This window comes from Scyliorhinus canicula, chromosome 7 (assembly GCF_902713615.1).
Source record: "Scyliorhinus canicula chromosome 7, sScyCan1.1, whole genome shotgun sequence".
Taxonomy (NCBI): domain Eukaryota; kingdom Metazoa; phylum Chordata; class Chondrichthyes; order Carcharhiniformes; family Scyliorhinidae; genus Scyliorhinus; species Scyliorhinus canicula.
In genome coordinates this window covers 181,230,750-181,251,424 of record NC_052152.1, presented here as the reverse complement: position 1 = coordinate 181,251,424, position 20,675 = coordinate 181,230,750, and the positions used below count along the sequence as shown (strand labels likewise).

The following is a 20,675-nucleotide window of genomic DNA, read 5'->3' as shown; positions in this document are numbered from 1 at the left end:
GGCCCACAAGTGGGATTTTCCATTGGCTAGCGCCAAAATTGCAGAACGCAATTGGGCGAAGAATCGCGTCTGACGCCAAAATTGCCAGAGGGTGCCGATTTGACACCAAATCGTAATTCCCCATCACCTCGATAGTGGCGTCAATGCGTACCGGAATGCAAGTACAGTAGACACCATTTGCATATCATTAGTGGGCCCGAGCCGGTATTCTCTGAGGCCTCCATGATTCTCCGACTCCAACTTTTAAGTTTTAATGTTTCTGATTGGAGGGAGAGAGCAGCCGGCAGTGTCAACTTCAGCGGCCGGCTGATTGTTTCAGTGAGAGAGCAGCTTCCCTCTCCGGATCAAAGTGAGCCGGCCGCTGAAATTGACACTGCCGGCTGCTCTCTCCCTCCAATCAGAAACATTAAAACTTAAAAGTTGGATTGGAGGGAGAGAGCAGCCGGCAGTGTCAATTTCAGCGGCCGGCTGATTGTTTCAGTGAGAGAGCAGCTTCCCTCTCCGGATCAAAGTGAGCCGGCCGCTGAAATTGACACTGCCGGCTGATTGGAGGGAGAGAGCAGAGAACACAGGAGGAGGTCATACGGGCCTCTGCAAGACCAGCATGGTCTCCCTTCGCCCCTCCCCTCTGTAGCCCTGTATTCTAAAATTAACCCCCATCGTGGATATCCGCGGCTCGGATGCAACGCGGGTGGCTGTCTTGGACCCCAACACCCGCGTTATAAAGAGGGACTACTGTACATCTATTTCAATGTGGACTGAGGCCACCCGGATCCCCGGGCAGTGGGCTCCGCCGCCATCGCCGGGCTGCCCCGGTTCCAGGGGGTGATCGATGGGATGAATGTCCCCCTACTAGCACCTGCTGATGATAGGCCTCTCTATACAAAACCAAAGTGGGTACCACTCAATGAACATGCAGTTGATATGTGACTATCAGCTGCTCATCATTCACCTCTGTGCCCGATATCCGTGCAGTGTGCATGATGCCTTCATCCTGGCACACTCGACGACTCCTGACATGTTCGGGACGCCCACCCGGCTGAGGAGTTGGCTCTTGGGAGACAAGGGTTATCCCCAGTGGTAGTGGTTGATGACACCTATCCGGAGGCCACAGACCACTACAATAACGCCCATGCAGCCACCAGGGGCATGATCGAGCAATGCTCCCTCGTCCTGAAGCTGCGGTTCAGGTGCCTGGACCACTCTGGAGGGGCCCTCCAATTTGATGCTGAGAGGGTCGCCTACATCGGGGCGGCCTGCTGCATCCTCAACAGCATCATTAAGCAGACGGGTAACATGTTGGAGGTGGAGGAGGAACACCAGGCCTCGGCTGACAAGGAGGATATGGGGGAGGGGAAGGATGGGCAGGACGTGGGTCCAGGGAGGCATGGGAGACTGCAAGACATGTGCGCCAGGGTCAACGTGCATGGGAGGCTCTGATGGTCTCCTGGTTCACCAACTTGCAGAGGGGGAGCTGGCCAGGGGCACGGACACACTTCCTAACCCCACACCCCCCCGCCTGCAACTCCCTCCGTGATACATACCTGCTGCATTATGGGGTGGGTGCCCTGGGTTCGCAGTAACACTGAGTCTGGTCCATGGGATGGAGGATGATGACAACCCGCTCTGCGATGACCTCTGTTGCTGACAATGTCTGACTCCTGCCCTTGGTAACACTTTCCGCCATCGCTGCATGCGAGCTGGCCATTCCCTCACAAGGTCCCATCGCATTACTTGAGTGACAGTGGCGGGATTGCCAGGAGTGTGGGCGTGTGGAGCCCAGGCTACCCACAACGTCTGCCCATTCCTCCCCCTACTCCGTGGCCAGTCCAGGCCAGCCCCCCCCCCCCCCCCCCCCCCACACACACACATCTGATAGAGCACCGAGAGGCAGGTTGAAACTGTGGTAATAGGTGTTAAATATGAACAAATATTTACAGATTTGTACCCTCGCCCCTATAACTTAACTGTGCCCTGCACACCTGCCAACTTAAGTGGTGTTGAACTTTCTGGCCTTACAGGCCCTAATGCTATACCTAGGTGGCTCCCCAGACAGTACAGCAGGAGTGGAGGTGGCCTGCTGTAATTCCTGCCCTGGGGCCTGGGTCCCTGTTGGCAGGCATCTTCTTGGGTACCCGGGCCTACATGGGCCTGACTGTTGCTTAGGTGACCCAGGTGGTGTGGTGCCACCCTGTGCTGCCCGCAGCCCACCAGATGCACCAGGGGCAAGAGAGGGGGGGAACCCGAGGTGCTGTGGTGTTCCGGCACCTCCCATGCGGGAGTCACTGGCATGGGCCCCCGGACTACTCCATTGGACGGGAGTGCAAGCGGAGCCATCCCCTCAGCACTTCCAGACCTGGAGGCCCACTGTTCTCGACCAAGGTCTGCACGCTCCCAGCCATGGAGCGCAGGGAGTGGACCATCTCCACCTGGAACTGCGCCACATCAACCATTGACTGTGCCACCACCTTCTGGGCCTGTGTCACATCAGCCAGTGACTGAGCCATCTCCCTCTGGGACTAGGCCACATCTCTGTGTGTCTGTGCCAAGTTGGCCAGCGCCTGGGCAATACTGCCGATGTTCCCAGCCATGGCCTGCTGTGACTGGGCCATGCTCAGGAGCGCTGCTGCAATGTCCAGGTGGCTCCAGCACATGGCTGCCAACGTCGGCGACTCTGTCCTAGGCCTCAGCCAGCACCAGCACAGAATGCCCCAGGCCTTGGACATGCTGAACCATAGACAAAACCATCGCACCCAAATCCTCTAACGTGGATGCCACCTGTGCGGTGTTGACGTGGCATGCATTGTTGGCACCACCTCCTGCTCCTGCACGCAGTTGGACTCCACCACCTTCACCTGCGAGTATTGGATGCTCGCTGACAGCCCCTCATGCTGTCCCATGCTCGGCGGCTGCATCTCTACGATTGATGGGACTGTCTGTTCCAGAAGCCCGAAACCCATCTGGATAGTAGCTACTCCCTGGGGTCGACCCGCCCTCCGACCTTCTGCACCCTCGGGTGCTTCTACCTCCACCTGCTGTTCCGGATCAGCTGTGTGGTGAGCACCAGATATTATCCCAATGGCCTATTCACTAAAGTGCCCAACCGAGGTGAGTGCCTCTGGGGTGTTGGCGGGTGTTGGAGACAGCTGTAACGAAAAGTCAGTGTCACCATCAGACTCGGACTCTGGGGTGTCCTGGATTTCAGGAGGAGGGCTGCCATCCAAACTGCTCCCTTTCCTGCTCAGTTGATGGGGGGGGGGCTCTGGCTGTAGCATTGGCTGGGGACGGGTGAACGCCAGATGGACCTATCCCGTCACCAGTAGGTCCCGTAAGACACAAGACAAGATGCAAGATTAGACTGCGGGCCGGGAGGGAGTGGGGGTGAGCGTGTGGGTGGGGGTGGTAGTGTAGGGTGAGGGTGATGTGTGGGTGGTGTGGGGGTGAGAGTGGTGGGGGTCTGACGGTGATGTGGGGGTGGTGTTGGGGGGTGGTTGGCACACGTGTCACGGGGAACCGCAACTAAGCGGGGGTCTCACTTCCTCGCCAGCGGCTGAACTCCACCTCGGCGACCTCCCTTTCCTCTGGGCTGCCGACCACACCCACGGCCCTCTGCTCAGCCACAGTGAGGGGCCGCAGGGCCGGCGGTCCCCCTTCTGTCTTCTGCTCCCAGCGAATCTGCACTGCCTTCTCCTGGGGGGTGGGGGGACGGGGTGGCAAACAGAAAACAACAGTGTCAGACAGCCTGCCGCATGCAGCCCAGGAGGTTGGTAGCTGATGGATTCAGTGGCCAGGGCACCTGGTGCAGAATGGGGGTTCACCCGTCCTCCGGGTTGTGGGGGGATAAGGTTGCGGGTGTGTGGGACGGGGGTTGGTGCCAGGGGCACAATGCTGCCGACTCACCCTTGTCATTCTGTGTGGGTCGTGCAGTTTGTTGCTGCATGCTGGCCCAACCGTACCACATTGCCCAACCGTACCACATTGCCCACGGCGCTGACCGCCTCTTCCACCTGAGCCCAGGCACAGCGAAAGACGGTGGCTGGCAGCCTCCTTCCCGGGCCGGGGTACAGGGTTATCCTCCTCTCCATCACGGCGTCCAAGAGCGTCTCCAGCTCGGTGTTCGTGAACCATTGTGCTGCTTTCCTCGCTGCCATCTTGTTGGTTGGGATGGTGTGTGTGAGGAGTGAAGTGTGTATATGCAGCTTGTCAGCCTCCTGAGTGTCAATCACAAAATTGGCAAATCCGGCACCTTTGCTCATTAGAATCGATTGTGTTCCACTTGGCGCCGGTGCTACCCCTTAACATAATCGGTCCAGGTGCGGTGCCAGTTTTGCTGTTGTGAAAGTCCGCAAATTCTGCATTGGCTCAACACTTAGTTTCAATAGGAAGAATCCCGCCCACATCTTTGTCCTTGTCCCTAATCTCCTATTGCATCCACATCCTGTAACCACACCCCCTGACTCCCATCCCCTCCGTAGCTACTTAAATCCCTGGGGGCATTTGATTCAATTGGGTCTCGCTCAAGTGTTTCCCACTGGTTCTCCTGACAGCGGGCGCGATTCCCATCAGCCCCAAAAAATACAACTACCTCCTCTTTCACCGTTACTTGGACAGAATCGACTTCCTTGATGGAGATTCATTCAGTATTTCAGCCATTCCTACTGTCTCCCTGTGCAAATCCTTTTATATCAGCCCCAACCCTCCTTTCACCATCCTTTTACGATATTTATACTTTTGAAAGACATTTGGATTCCTGTTCATATCAATTGCCAGTCTCTTCTCATCCTCACTCTGCTTCTCTTACTGTTTTTTTTTCATTTTCCCTCTGAAGCTTTTATATACAGTTTGGTTCTGAATTGTATAATCCATCGTATGCACCCTGTTTCAGCCTCATCTAACTCTCTATCATCGAGGGAGCTCTGGATTTCTTTACCCTATCCTTCCCTATCATGGCAATGTGCTTTGCCGCATGCACAGTGCCATCATTTTCTGCCCAAGTATTGATTTCTAGTGCAAACAAGACTGGAGGCACTGCATGGCGAACGGCAAGTTAAATACAAAACACTAATGACACAGAATGTCACATTGCCTTGGATGTGCACCCAAACTAAATGGGTTTTCGTATTGGCAGCCTTTACAGACCATCATCTGACAGAAATAGAAGCAATATGCACAGAACCGAAGATAACATGGACTAAATTTGACACCAAAACAACTTGTTGGTTTTTGCACTGATCCAGATATCACTTCACATATTCCAGAAACTTTACAAAATCTGGCAAACATTAAAGACAATGGGGGTAAATAGTTCTCACAAATTCATGATTGGTAGCCCCTATATCGCAGAAAGTAACAAGCCCAAATCCAGGGATGGCTGATGATCACAATTTTGCTTCTGAAGTTTGTATACTAATTAAATCAATCAGTGTTAATAGAAGTGAATTAAACCGATCTGAATGCACTTTTTACACTTTTCAAGCACCTAACCAGCTAGTTAACCAGTTTAAATGCTGCTTATTTATTCATAAGACGACAAGCACAGGGCTTGTAAAATGGACCGAACCCCTTTCACAGACCAAGTAACAGGTCCTGATTGATAATGAACACAAGATGGCAGCACTCAATCCAGCACTGCATGCAACAAATAGATCAGCTCAAAATTCACCACCACAAGCTGTTTCATCACTTGAAAAAGAGCAACAAAGATAAGCAAGAATATGGAAATGCCCAGCAGGTCTTGCCCTACCGGTGGCGAGAGAAACAGAATTAACATTTCAAGTCAATAACCTTTCACAAAACCCTTCAAAAATTAACTTGTTAAACTTTGAAATATTGAAAGACAGAAAGATGTAGATTATTCATCTTGCTGCCATTGGCATTGTGATTGGCCAGACAATATTGAAACGCCCTGATTTTCATTTCCAGTTTCAGACTAGTGAGAAACATGAGAGAATTAAGATTGGCTGCGAGGACTACTGTATGATCTTCCGGTTGTGTATGTTCCTAGGATCTTGCGCAGTCTTTGCGTGAATCTCAATAAAGGGTGCAGTCAGTGAAATAAGCGGAAGAGAACTATTTTCTTTCCAATGTGAATATCTCATTTCAACTTTTCTTTCTTTATAGAAGGGCAATCATGAAATTCGAGAGATTAGACAGTTCCACTTTACCAGCTGGCCTGATCATGGAGTGCCATGCTATGCAACAGGTTTATTGGGATTTGTAAGACAAGTAAAGTTCCTTAACCCAACTGACGTGGGTCCCATTATTGTACATTGCAGGTATGTCATAGCCAAAGTGTACATTTCATTCATCACTTGACACTCATTCCATTTGTCACACGACAAATACTTATCACCATTGTTATCCTGTTTGTACCAAAGAAAATATCGCTGCATTAAGGATTGCCATTACTACAGGAAATGGAAAAAGTGAAGTAAAAGTGAAACACGCTTTTAATGTCCCTGAATTTTATTACATTTTTATGCAAAATGAAAATAAAATGAGCTTTACAATTGGACTTTCAGGTCAAGCAGTGAGTTGCTGTTCCATCATTCTTTTAACACTTTCATGTTTTAGTGCGGGCGCAGGGAGAACAGGATGTTTTATTGCTATTGACATCATGCTTGATATGGCAGAAAGTGAAGGTGTCGTGGACGTTTACAATTGTGTCAGAGAACTTCGCGCACAGAGGGTCAACATGGTACAGACAGAGGTATTGATCATAAGATTTATTAATAATGATTTCACTGCCTTGAGATTTCATCATTTATCTTGCAATTTCAGATTTGTCCAGCAAATGTTGTCCCTTTGATTAATGGAGTAAATGTAAGAAATATATTTTTTGTCACTGGGAGATATAGAAATGCTAATTGAATTGCGTTTTGACTGAAAACGAAAAGATTTGCAGTCCATTCCAAAAGAATCTTATCAGTTACATCCCGCATCCAATGAATGTATTTTGTTACAAGCCTTTTTGGGATAACTTCGCTTCTTAACCCACACACTCGTCTGTCTCTAATTATGCCATTCAAGACGTCTCCAAATTCACAGTACTCAGCTAATTTCTTCAAAGTAGCTCCGAGTTGTGTGATTGTTTCACCATCTTGTTGGTTATGCTTATGAAATCTGAACCTCTTGGCAATGGCCAAAGGTTTAGGTGAGAGCTGGCCCTGCAATAGCGTACAAGGATATGGACCAAGTGCTGGAAAATGGGATTAGAATAATAGATGATTGATGTCTGGGACGGACACAGTGGCCTGAAGGGCCTCTTTCTGTGATGTAAAACTCTATGACTCTAATATCTCCGAAATCTCAGCATAAATGTTCAAGCTTGGTTTTTCTGGCTGCACCAGACTTTGCAGGGGGTTGAAGATTTTTCCCAATATGTCCACCAAAATTTTGTTTGTCTGGACAAAGTATTCAAATTTTTCAGTGTATGAGCTCCAGCTCTTTGTGCTTTTATCATACAGCTTCATGGTGCCAAAAAGACCTGCCATTTTACTATGGGAAGGATTTCCTGAGCCCAAATGTTCCACTAAGTTTTTTAGCTCTACCTTGCTTCTTTTATTTTCCTTTCAAACAAGGTAACCCTTGGCTCAGCCTGTTCCTTCCCAAGTTTGAAATACCCCCAGGTCTAACCTATTGTTGCTGGGTATTTGTTACTTTTCTTGCTACTCGCAATAGAGGGAACGCTGTTCTAGAACTTTCCAGGCAGAACATGTGGAAAGCTTCCTTTAATGCTGTTCTCACCGAAATCTTTATTTAAATTTTGGCTCCTTCAAAGGTTATAATTCGTGCATCCCCTCTCAGTAAACAATGTGGTATCTCTTCGGTTCCCTTGTTTGTATGCTTTTCATACAGCCTTGTTGGAGTCCAGCTCTCCTCACCTCAGTCTTCCCTTTTCCTTCCACTGTTCATCTTCATCCATCTCCTTGAACCTCTGCCTGCCAACGTGTCCTCTCACCCTTCCACCACCACCACCACCATCCCCCCCCCACCTCCACCCCCCCCACCTCCGCACACACCCCCCCCCCCCCCCACCTCCACCTCCATTGATAACTTTGGTGTAGCATGGTTTTGTAGCTTCTTAATCCTTTTCAGATGTCTGTGCATGGATTGCTGCTTTTTAAATGTATTTTCTGCTCCGGCAATCTGCCAGCATAGTCCTAACCTCCTGGCCACCAATTTCTTTGTGGTATTTTTAAAGGATAGGCTTGCAGACTATGAAGTTACGGACAAACAAGAGCTTTATTAGGTGTTTTCTAGAATAAACTGACTGTCAGCTGCAATTATGTCATCAGTACATCACATGATCAAACTCTTAAAGTGATCTAGTTCCAACCAGGAACAAACATGAATACAAAATACAGTGCAACATAGCCTACCTGCCATAGGGATGTGGCACTCCTGTTGCACTGAATGTCACTCTGCTGGGGCAGACTAGTTTGTGCCCTCCAGCTCCATGCTGAACTGATCTATCTGGGCAGCACTGTGCTGCTGGATTCATACACCCTCCACTTGAATGTACGACAGGGGCTGGATTGCGAGCTGGAGGTAGGGGTGTGATGCTGACCAAGATGAAGGAAGAAATGTGGAAGGAGGGCAGTGCATGAGGGGTGGGGGGACGGGGGGCGGTGGTGGAAGGGTGAGAGGACACGTTGGCAGGCAGAGGTGCAAGGAGATTGATGAAGATGAACAGTGGAAGGAAAAGGGAAGGCTGAGATGAGGAGAGCTGGACTCCGACAATGCTGTATGAAAAGCCTACAAACAAGGGAACCAAAGAGATACCACTTTGTTTACTGAGAGTGGATGCACAAAGACTCCAGATGCAGTGGGTGGAGGTCCAAGTAAGGATTGGGCTCGGGGGAAGTGGTTGAATCTTGGAACAGACTTCTTCTTGAGCCATCTAGCCTTTTGCCTCTGGGCCTGGACATCCTGAATGGTCTTGTGAGGACAGAGGGGCTGGAGAGAGTGATATGAGTGTGCTGGGAGAGCGTTTAAGCCTGGACCTTCAAGGCTGCTAGCTGACGGCAGGCAGATGAATCAGCTGACCACTCCCCAGGTTTCCGGAGGGGAACATGCCTGTGCACAAATAATAAGATGCCAGGCACGAATATGGTGCAGGACCCCAGCATTCTGGCCAGCCAGCTGGAAAGGCACCGCTGGAGCCTCCCGCCACTGCACCTGGTCTCAAAATGGCAGAATTCCACCCAATACGTCTCAATGAGACAAATATCAGTTGAAAGGGCAAGAAGTGGACATTTGAAGTAATGATAAGTGAATCAAGTTTTTGGGAGATCTTAAGGACCCAAGCCGCATCATGATGGTGAGACCACTACATAAATCATTGCTATATGTTAACTAAAGAGTAATGAACATGAATCTATGCTATACATTAATAATGCACAACACAGAATCAGAGCTGATGTTATATAGGTGTGTTGGATAATAACTTGTGCTGGCTTTGCCATATGAATCATATGGATGACATCCATAGACCCAAAGACCTTCTATATGGTGAACGGGCCACTGGGTCATGACCTCCTGACTGTCCACACTCGGCTAATGGGATATCTACAAGTGAGATGACGGATATCTGGGGGACGATCGCGAACAGCTGTAACGTCCGGATGCTGACTGTTTGGAGGGCCATTGGAAGGGGCAAGGAGAAAGGAAAAGCTCTGCTGATCGAGGAGAGAGTGCCCAGGGAAATCAGAGGCCAGTGAATCATGTACCTTCTCAACCCATTGTCCTTCTCTGCAGAAAATGTGGCAGAGACTGCAATGCCAGAGTGGGCCCTGAACTTCACTAACACAGAGGTGACCACCATAACGCAAACCATTGTCCCACGGGACAGAAGACTGCCAAATTCTGGTGGCTAACAGGCTCTTGCTGGAAGGATAAAGAAGGGTGGGCCAAATGTCCTTGCTCTTCTATATCTTGTGATCTGCAGGAGTACAGTAGGAAAAGATTCCAACCAGCAGCATTTCCTTCCGAGAAATGCAATAACGCCCCCTGCAGGTAATAGACAAGCAATCGGTTGAGCTCAGTTGGTAAAATTCTCATCTCTGGGTGAGAAGGTTACTGCTCTGAGTCTGATGTCAGGGTTGAGCAAATAACCTGGTCGGATATATTGTTAAGAGTACGGAAAGTTTATTTTCAGTGGTGCCATCCTTCAAAATAAGAGATTACATCTCAGGCCCATTTGTTCATGTAGCCATTAGACACTGCATGACAACTTTAAAGAAAGAAAGGAAGGGGGTCCTTGCATTATCCGGATAAAACTTCCTCCCTTAACCAATATCACCAACAAGTACATCAACTCATCATTCAAGTTATTACTGTTCCCAAGACATTGCTGTCAAAGGATGTAATAGTATCGACATGATAATCCTCACTCAGCTTCAAGAAAAGCAATTCACTGTGTGAAGTGCTTCAAAGTTATTTAATGGCAGGATAAAACACTGTATAAACGCAAATATTTTGTTGAGTATACCACCAGGGACATGGACCAAATAATAATGCCAGAAATCTGTTTTAAGATGTTTAATATCGAGAGTGATCAGGTTTCCAAACTTCAAGTGGGCTTTTATTATCTTGGAAAACCTGTGCCATTGATAATGCTCCTTCGACGGTCGTTGTGATTTTAGCATCCCAAACCACTCTAAGGATTATACTTAGGCTTTAACATTTTGGGGCTTTGATCCCTGAAAAACTGATCAACCTTTACATGAGATATATGACAAATTACAAACTTTTAAGCCAAAACTCTTGGGTCGACTTTGACATGATTTAGACATTTACACAGGTATATATGGTAATTAATACGACAACAATAGCTTTGTTCCCGATATGTGGTTCCTGCCAAGTGCAGCTGTGTGCCAGGAAATTTAAATCGTCAAATATGCCCGAGATCTATCTCAGACTCCCATGATGTAAGGGGCATGATGGAATATAAGGACTGAGCCAAGGCAGGACAGAAACCAAAATGGTCAGGAAATCTGGGGAAATGCACACCTGAATTACTCACTTGCACTGGCAATGCATCCTGGATTTATTAAATTGAACACAAAGAGAATAGACAACTTCTTTCACTCTTAGCAGATGGAAGAATGGTAGAATACCTTCAACTTTAATGAAAGGACTTTGCAGTTGAGAAGTAATCAATTCATTTGCCATCAATAGTTTTACAAAACCAGCTGAATTATAGATCTGCTTTGCACTTGTTGTTCATGCTCCGCAGTCAATGAAGCAAATATTCCATCTGCTTGTTTGGTCACTCTGTCCATTAGCGAGGGACTGACATTATACACGCCAGATTGACTGAAGATTGCAAAATCCCTGGCAGGTGGCTGGAATGAACCAGGAGCACAGAACCTGACAGATACCATCACTTTGAATACAACTGGGAGTTGACGCAAAAATTATCTTGTATTTTGACGTGCTGTGCTATTCTCTACATGCACTGCTTGTCAATTAAACAGCACAAGAATCTATACCTGTGCTTGCACTCTCTCTCCATCGATATCTTGCCAGGATCCTTGGCCAGATCCTCAAGTTTTTGGTGAGATCCGGTTAGGAACCAACAACATTTTGTTTAAAGTGGACAAAATGTAAGATTTTAGACACAATGCAAATAGCCACAAGATTCCATGAACAAACAAAATTAAAATTTAGTATACAAGGTCATAATGATAAAACAGTTTGCAGTATCTATCTAATGTGAGACACGTGGATCAACAAGTAAACTGTGGTCAAACACACTGCATGGCACAATAAATGGCAGATGCGACCAAAACAGATTGCATGGATTTCTCAACAACCCACCCAGGTGTCCGTAACACTGAGTCAACCGACCTCACTGAAACTTCACCTTTCTCACGAGGTTCTCCAGATTTCGTCTTTGAAGACCTCGCCTTAGAATACTTTCTGAAAGTCGTTCCATTTCGGACTGTTTCAATGACGGTCCCCTCACAGGATTTCAGCTCGCACCTTGAGATTCCATTCCCCTGGATTATCGAGTACACTCAAGTACCAACTCACAAGCACAATTTTAGGTCTTTGGCTGGGCTAAACAGAATACCACTGATCAAAAGGTGTACCTTTTCCCCAAGGGCCTGCAGCATAGAGTGACCAATCTCCAGCTGCCTTGTTGGGTCTTCAAGGTTTCTCTTTAGCCCTCTTGAATTACCAAACTCAAACAGCATCAACAACAGCTCACCTGGCAGGTTTTCCATCTCGTCTTCCGAGATTTAATTTCCCCGGATTCCTGAGTGTACACCCAAGCACCAAATTAAGGTACAACTTCACAACTTCAGCCATGCTGAGCAGAATGCCACTGCTCCAAAGGGGTACCTTAACCCCAACATCCATCAGCATGGAGTCACCAACTTTCAGCTGCCTTTTCACATGGAGTCTGCTCCCCAAAGCTCTTTTCCCAGAACACTATAGTGCAGAAAAGGCCCTTCAGTCCATCAAGTCTGCACCAATGCATGAAAGGCTCTGACCTGCCCATCTAATCCCACGTGCCAGCACTTGACCCATAGCCTTGAATGTTTTGATATGCCAAGTGCTCATGCAGGTACTTTTTCAAGGATGTGAGGTATCTCGCCTTGACCACCGTCGCAGGCAGTGCATCCCAGGCCATCACAACCCTCTGGGTAAAAAGGTTTTCCTCAAATTCCTCCCTAAACCTCCCACTCCTCACTTTGAACTTGTGCCCCCTCATAACTGACCTATCAACTAAGGTGAACAGCTGCTCCCTATCCACCCTGTCCATGCTCCTCATAATCTTGTTCGCCTCTATCAGGTCACCCCTGAGTCTTCTCTGCTCCAGAGAAAATAACCCAAGCCTATCCAACCTCTCCTTGGAATTTAAATGTTCCATCCTGGGCAACATTCTGGTGAATCTTCTCTGCGTCCCCTCCAGTTCAATTACATCCTTCCTATATCGTGGCGACCAGAATTGCACACAGTACTCCAGTTGTGGCCTCACAAGTTTTATACAGCTCCATCATGACCTCCCTGCTTCTGCAATCTATGCCCCAATTGATAAAAGACAGTGTCCCATATGCCTTTTTCGCCACCCTATTAACCTGCCCTTCTGCCTTCAGAGATCTATGGGCAAACACGCCAAGATCCCTTTGTTCTGCGGAATTTCCCAGTGTCAGACCTTTCACAGTATATTTCCTTGTTAAATTACTCCTTCCAAAGTGTAACATTTCACACTTTTCAGGGTTAAATTCCATCTGCCACTTATCTGCCCATTTTACCATCCCGTTTATATCTTCCTCTAACCTAACTGTTAACCCAACCCGGCCAATCTTTGTGTCATCAAACTTACTAATCCTACTTCTCACATAGTCACCTATGTCATTTATATACTGATCCCTTGGTAAGTCACTGGTTACAGACACTAAAGCAGCCGTCTATCATCACCCTTTGCCTCCTACCGCTAAGCCAATTATGAAGCCACCTTATCAAAGCACCCTGTATCCCATGTGCATTTGGCTTCTTAATAGGTTTCCCATGTGGGATCTTGTAGAAATCCATATAAACTACTTCAACTGTACTACCCTAATCTATACACTTGGTTACATGCTCAAAATATTCAATCATATTTGTTAGGCATGACCTCCTTCTGACAGTCATGCTGACTATCCCTGATTAAACCTTGCATCTGTAAGTGGAGAAAGATTCTCTCCTTCAGAATCTTCTTCAGTAGTTTCCCAACCAAAGATTATTATTAATTTAAAACCACTGACGTGAGACTCACTGGTCTGTAGTTCCCTGGCTTGTCTCTAGAACCTTTCTTAAACTAGTGGGACCACATTCGCTGTTCTCCAGGTCTCTGACACTGCCCCAGTGGCCAGAGAAGACTTAAAAATTTGGCCATGGCAATTTCCTCCCTCGCCTTCCACAGCAGCCTGGGTCACAATTCATCCGGACCTGGAGATTTGTCCACTTTTAAGCCCGCCAATACCTCCAATACCTTGTCCCTCCCTATGACAATTTGCTCAAGAACCTCACAATCTCTCTCCCCGAGTTCCATCACTACCTCCTCATTCACTTGGCTGAAGACAGATGTGGAATATTCGTTCAACACCCTATCAATGTCCTCTGACTCCACCCATAGATTTCTCCCTTGATCCTTAATGGGTCCTACACTTTCCCCAGTTATCCTCTTCGCATTGATATACTTACAGAATTGCTTGGGATTTTCCCGACTTTTACCAGCCAGAGCTTTCTAATATCCACCCTCTTTGCTCTCCTAATTGATGTCCTATTTGGAGCCTGTTTCTCCACTCCTCTCAATTTCTTTAATTTATCTGCTATCTGTTTCTGATCCCTGTCTTCATCCCTTACCTGGGATTTCCTTTTGGGACTGCTTCCAGTTTCATTTCCCCTTTGTGGGGAATTTCTTGGGATCTCTCCATGATCCCCTCCCTTACCTCTTGTATGGGACACTTTCTGACGATGGTGCGCCGTACCTGGTCACCTGACCACATTTCCACACCATTTTTCTCGGCACAAGTTCACTCAGCCCAAAGAACGTAACAGGGTCGATCCCAGCTTGCACGTGCATGGAAGGTCCAAGGTTTGTCAGGTCTTGGAGGTCCCGCCCTCTGGGTTCAAAATTAAGGTCAATTGAGTTTCATAGGAGCTTTTTGTTACCTTTCAAGTGAAAGGCAGCCACATTTTCCCTAAACTGCCTTCTCTATGTTTAATCTCAATCATCAGCTACTTATTTAGAACATACATAAAAACCACCTTGCTAATGAAGAGACTGCTAACCATTGCAATTTGTAAGAGGTCCCCAGCATCACAAATGTCAGTCATCAGCCAATAAGATTCACTCTACATGATATCAAGAAACAGCTGAAGGCACTGGATATTGTGAAGGCTATGGGCCCTGACAATATCCCGGCAATAGTACTGAAAACTTGTACTCCAGAACTTACCACACCCCTAGCCAAGATGTTCCAGCACAGCAACAACACTGGCATCTACCCGGCAATGTGGAAAATTGCACAGGTGCATCCTGTACATAAGAAACCTGTAATCAAGAACCTATCCATCTCTCTCTTAAAGACACTCAGGCCTCCACAGCCTTCTGCGGCAAAGAGTTCCACAGATTCACCACCCTCTGGCTGAAGAAATTCCTCCTCATCTCTGTTTTAAAGGATCGTCCCTTTAGTCTGAGATTGTGTCCTCTGCTTCTAGTTTTTCCGACAAATGGAAACATCCTCTCCACTCTATCCAGGCCTTGCAGTATCCTGTAAGTTTCAGTAAGATTCCCGCTCATCCTTCGAAACTCTGAGTACAGACCCAGAGTCCTCAACCATTTCTCATATGACAAGCTCTTCATTCCAGTGATCATTTTTGTGAACCTCCCCTGGACCCTTTCCAAGGCCAGCACATCCATCCTTAGATATGGGGCACAAAACTGTTCACAGTACTCCAAATGAGTTCTGACCAGAGCCTTATACAACCTCAGAAGTACATCCCTGGTCTTGTATTCTAGCCCTCTCGGCATGAATGCTAACATTGCATTTGCCTTCTTAACTGTTGACTGAACCGGCACATTAACCTTAAGAGAATCTTGAACAATTCCCTTTGTGCTTCGGATTTCTTAAGCATTTCCCCCTTTAGAAAATAGTCTATGCCTCCATTCCTCCTTCCAAAGTGCATAACCTCATCCTTTTCCACATTCTGTATTCGGCCTCTCGGTTTAGGCATGTATAGCTTCCTCCTATTTCTCCAATACTACTCACATCATCCAAAAACATAGCAGGATCCACTTGTGATGACACCCAGCTCTATCACTTCATCATCTCTCCCAATCCTTCCACTGTATTGAGTTTGAATCATATAGCTTGTCCGGATAAGTACTGGATAAGCAGAAATTTCCCACAAATTAATGTTGGGAAGCCATTGTTCTCATCCCCACTGAAAACAGGTTGTCTAATTTAATTGTAAATCCTCTCCCCACTTTTGATGTAGAGGGATAACCCTGTTTAAAATAAAGAGGAATTCAGCACCTCCTCCAGCGATGTGCATGCCAGCTCTAGGGGGAAGCTCTGTATCTCCTCCCTGGCAAAATCTCGAACCTGCATGTATCTAAACATTTTCCCCTGCTCCAGCCCATACTTCGCTCCCAGCTCCTTCAATCCTGCAAACCGACCCCCAAGAAACAAATCTTTTTGTGTCTTGATCCCCTTCTCCTCCTCCGATCTCCGAAAATTTCCACCCAATCTGTGGTTCCCCCGAATCGGCATTTCCCTTGACTCTGCCCCCAACCCAAAATGCTGTTGAAACTGCCTCCAAATTCTCATTGAAGCTATTATTACTGGACTCCCTGAGTATTTCCCCGGGACCACTGGGAGTGGCGCTGTTGCTATCACCTTCAATCCCGACCCCCTACACAAACTCTCTTCCGTTCTGACCCACTGGGAATCATCCCCTCCGACCCAGCTCCGCATCCGCCGCGGAAGACCCAAACGCCCTGCCTGCCTTCCCCTCTGCAGTAGCACCTTTCTAACTCTGGCCACCCTCCCTCCCCATATGAACGAGGTAATCATTCCTTCAATCTCTCTAAAAAAATGCCTTTGGCAGGAAAATCGACAGGCATTGGAAAATAAACAGAAATCACGGCAACACGTTCGGTGTACGCTGTACCCGACCTGCCAGTGACAGAGGGAAACCATCCCACCTTGCCAGATCAGCTTTCTCCATCCCCACCAAACTAGAAATGCTGTACCTACGGAGCCTCCCCTATCTAAAATGAGTCCCTGCCCTGTGGAATGGCAGCCCCCCCCCCAACCCTGCCCCCACTCCTGGCTGAGTCACCACAAAATACTCACTCCTGTCTAGATTTAATTTGTGCCCCAAGAAAGACTCAAACACCTGAAGCAGCTCCAGTATCACCCTATTGACACACACGGTTCCAACATGTATAACAAGTCATCGGCATATAAGGACACCCTATGTTCTACCACCAGCCCCCCCCCCCCCCCCCCCCCCCCCGCCGCACTATCCCTTTCCATACCCCCGAACATCTTAACGCGATGGGCAACGGCTCAATCACGAGTGCAGAGAACACGGGGGACATAGGATATCCCTGTCTCGTCCCACGGTGGAGAGAAAATGCAGTTTACGGGGCTATTTTGGAAGAGGAGAAGGCACCGCTGGAAGGGACCAAGGCAAAGTGGGAGGATGAATTGGGGGTATGGAGAAGGAGTTCTGGTGTGAGGTGCTCCGGAGAGTGAACGGCTCCACCTCGTGCGCGAGGTTGGGGCTGATACAGCTGAAGGTGGTATACAGAGCACACCGCATGAGGGCAAAGGTGAGCTGATCCTTTGCACGAGTAGAAGATGTTTGTGAACGTTGTGGGGGGGGGGGGGGGGGGGGGGGGGCTAATCATGTTCACATGTTTTGGTCCTGACCAAAGCTGAAGGATTACTGCAAGGAGGTGTTTAGGGTAATCTCGAAAGTGGTGAGTGAGTGAGTGGTGAGGCCAGTGAGTTTAACTTCGGTAATAGGGAAGATGCTGGAATCTATCATCAAGGAAGAAATTGCGAGGCATCTGGATAGAAATTGTCCCATTGGGCAAACGCAGCATGGGTTCGTAAAAGGCAGGTCATGCCTAACTAATTTAGTGGAATTTTTTGAGGACATTACCAGTGCAGTAGATAACGGGGAGCCGATGGATGTGGTATATCTGGATTTCCAGAAAGCCTTTGACAAGGTGCCACACAAAAGGTTGCTGCATAAGATAAAGATGCATGGCATTAAGGGTAAAGTAGTAGCATGGATAGAGGATTGGTTAATTAATAGAAAGCAAAGAGTTGGGATAAATGGGTGTTTCTCTGGTTGGCAGTCAGTGGCTAGTGGTGTCCCTCAGGGATCTGTGTTGGGCCCACAATTGTTCACAATTTACATTGATGATTTGGAGTTGGGGACCAAGGGCAATGTGTCCAAGTTTGCAGATGACACTAAGATGAGTGGTAAAGCGAAAAGTGCAGAGGATACTGGAAGTCTGCAGAGGGATTTGGATAGGTTAAGTGAATGGGCTCGGGTCTGGCAGATGGAATACAATGTTGACAAATGTGAGGTTATCCATTTTGGTAGGAATAACAGCAAACGGGATTATTATTTAAACGATAAAATATTAAAGCATGCCGCTGTTCAGAGAGACTTGGGTGTGCTAGTGCATGAGTCACAGAAGGTTGGTTTACAAGTGCAACAGGTGATTAAGAAGGCAAATGGAATTTTGTCCTTCATTGCTAGAGGGATGGAGTTTAAGACTAGGGAGGTTATGTTGCAATTGTATAAGGTGTTAGTGCGGCCACACCTGGAGTATTGTGTTCAGTTTTGGTCTCCTTACTTGAGAAAGGACGTACTGGCGCTGGAGGGTGTGCAGAGGAGATTCACTAGGTTAATCCCAGAGCTGAAGGGGTTGGATTATGAGGAGAGGTTGAGTAGACTGGGACTGTACTCGTTGGAATTTAGAAGGATGAGGGGGGATCTAATAGAAACATTTAAAATTATGAAGGGAATAGATAGGATAGATGCGGGCAGGTTGTTTCCACTGGCGGGTGACAGCAGAACTAGGGGGCATAGCCTCAAAATAAGGGGAAGTAGATTTAGAACTGAGTTTAGGAGGAACTTCTTCACCCAAAGGGTTGTGAATCTATGGAATTCCTTGCCCAGTGAAGCAGTTGAGGCTCCTTCATTACATGTTTTTAAGATAAAGATAGATAGTTTTTAGAAGAATAAAGGGATTAAGGGTTATGGTGTTCGGGCCGGAAAGTGGAGCTGAGTCCACAAAAGATCAGCCATGATCTAATTGAATGGCGGAGCAGGCTCGAGGGGCCAGATGGCCTACTCCTGCTCCTAGTTCTTATGTTCTTATGGTGCATGTGAAACTGGACACGGGCCCTCGGGAGGCCATATTCAGGGTGTTGGACCAGCCGAGGTTGGAAACGGGTACGGAGGAAGATGTAGCCTTCGCCTCGTTGATCGCCCGAAGGCAGATTCTGTTGGGATGGAGATCAACTTCTCCACCTTGTGCCCTGGTATGGCGGGGAACCTGCTGGAATTCTTAGGGCGGTATTCTCCGCCGGCTCCAAAAATCGCGGAGGCCGTCGTGAACTCGGCCGAGGTTCACGATGGCCTCGGGGCCCGCTCCCTGCACCTAATTCACCCCCACCCGGGGGGCTAGGAGCGGGCCCCTGTCGTTCCCGGCCGCGACCTCGGCCGCTGGAAATGACACCCGAACAGCGCTTCGCGGATGACATCAGCGCGCAGACGACGCAAACCCGCGCATGCGCGGTACCATCTTTCTCCACCGCCGCCCGGCAAGACGTGGCGGCTTGATCTTGCCGGGCGGCGGAGGGGAAAGAGTGCGTCTGTTTTGGACGCAGGCCCGACAATCGGTGGGCACCGATCGCGAGCCTGTCCCCTCCGGAGCACAGTCGCGGTGCTCCCGTCCCAATCGGGCCCCTGGATGCCCCAAACGGGCATCCGGCGGCCGTTTCACGAATGCAGCGACCAGGTGTGGTTGCTGCCGTGGTGAAACGGGCGTGAAGGGCCGCCCGCTCGGCCCATCGGGCTCGGAGAATCGCCGTTCGCCGTGAAAAACGGCGAGCGCCGATTTTTCCGAGAGGGGGGGAGAATCGCGGGGGCGCCAGCGGGGACGTAAAAAATGTCGGGAGGCACTCCCATGATTCTCCCATGCCACGTGGGGAGCGGAGAATTCCGCCCTTAAATTTTGAAAAGGTTAAGTTTGAATTGAGGGGAAGGATGGAGGGGTTCTACATCATGGACGTTATTCATTATGCACTTTCAAAAATTGTAATCCATCAAAAATTTTGGGGGGGTGGGGGCGTTGGGAGGGTTGGGGGGAGGGGGACTGTATGTGTCGAGGGAGACTATAGGTGATTCCTGATTCCTTTTCGTTATTTGTTTATGTTAACATGTGTGCTGATGTTTGGGGGTTTGATTGGAGGATGGGATTGTTGTTGATATGGGAATTGACATTGTATTCGTTACTGCTTCGTGTTTATTGTTGGTGCATGTAAATCTGGGAGAAAATGTGAAAAAGGAGGAGAATAAAAATATTTTTAAAAGAAAATAGAGAGGAATTTCAGATCTACATGTGAAGTGTTTGTAAGTTTTTATATCCCACAGCTTAACTGGAAAGTCTGAAAAGTAATTATTGGCACAGTGCTTCAGGGCTACACGGAAACTGACAATGTAAAACTCTGGTTGCAATTCTGGCTGAATAACTAACATCTGCCATTTGCTTTTGTCCCGTAGGAGCAGTATGTCTTTGTTCATGATGCAATTTTGGAGGCATGCTTATGTGGAAACACAACGATACCAGTCTGTGAATTCAGATCTATGTTTTATAACATCAGCAAAGTGGACCCACAAACCAACTCCAGCCAGATTAAAGATGAGTTTCAGGTGACAAAGAATCAAAAAAACATGATTGCAAAAAGAAAAGAAGTGAAAGAACTATTATGCTTTTCAATATAAAAGTGTGCGAATGGATGGCAGATAAATATCACAAATAAAATGGAGAGTATGTATGAAAATATCCTGTTAGATGATGGTTAACTTGACTTTGGAGTGGATCGTAACTGACCAACATCATAGGCTGTTTTGAAAGGGTG

At 47.9% G+C, this 20,675-nt stretch overlaps 1 protein-coding gene across 2 annotated transcripts in view; it reads left to right on the top strand.

The window, feature by feature from the left end:
* ptprt (protein tyrosine phosphatase receptor type T) overlaps window positions 1-20,675 on the top strand; it is a 1,581,811-nt gene that overhangs the window by 1,535,217 nt on the left and 25,919 nt on the right. For both annotated transcript variants that reach the window (XM_038803435.1, XM_038803434.1), the window contains 3 exons: window positions 6,121-6,275; window positions 6,574-6,709; window positions 20,317-20,466. In XM_038803435.1, coding sequence (XP_038659363.1) covers window positions 6,121-6,275; window positions 6,574-6,709; window positions 20,317-20,466 — 441 coding nt within the window. The remainder of the gene's footprint in view (window positions 1-6,120; window positions 6,276-6,573; window positions 6,710-20,316; window positions 20,467-20,675) is intronic.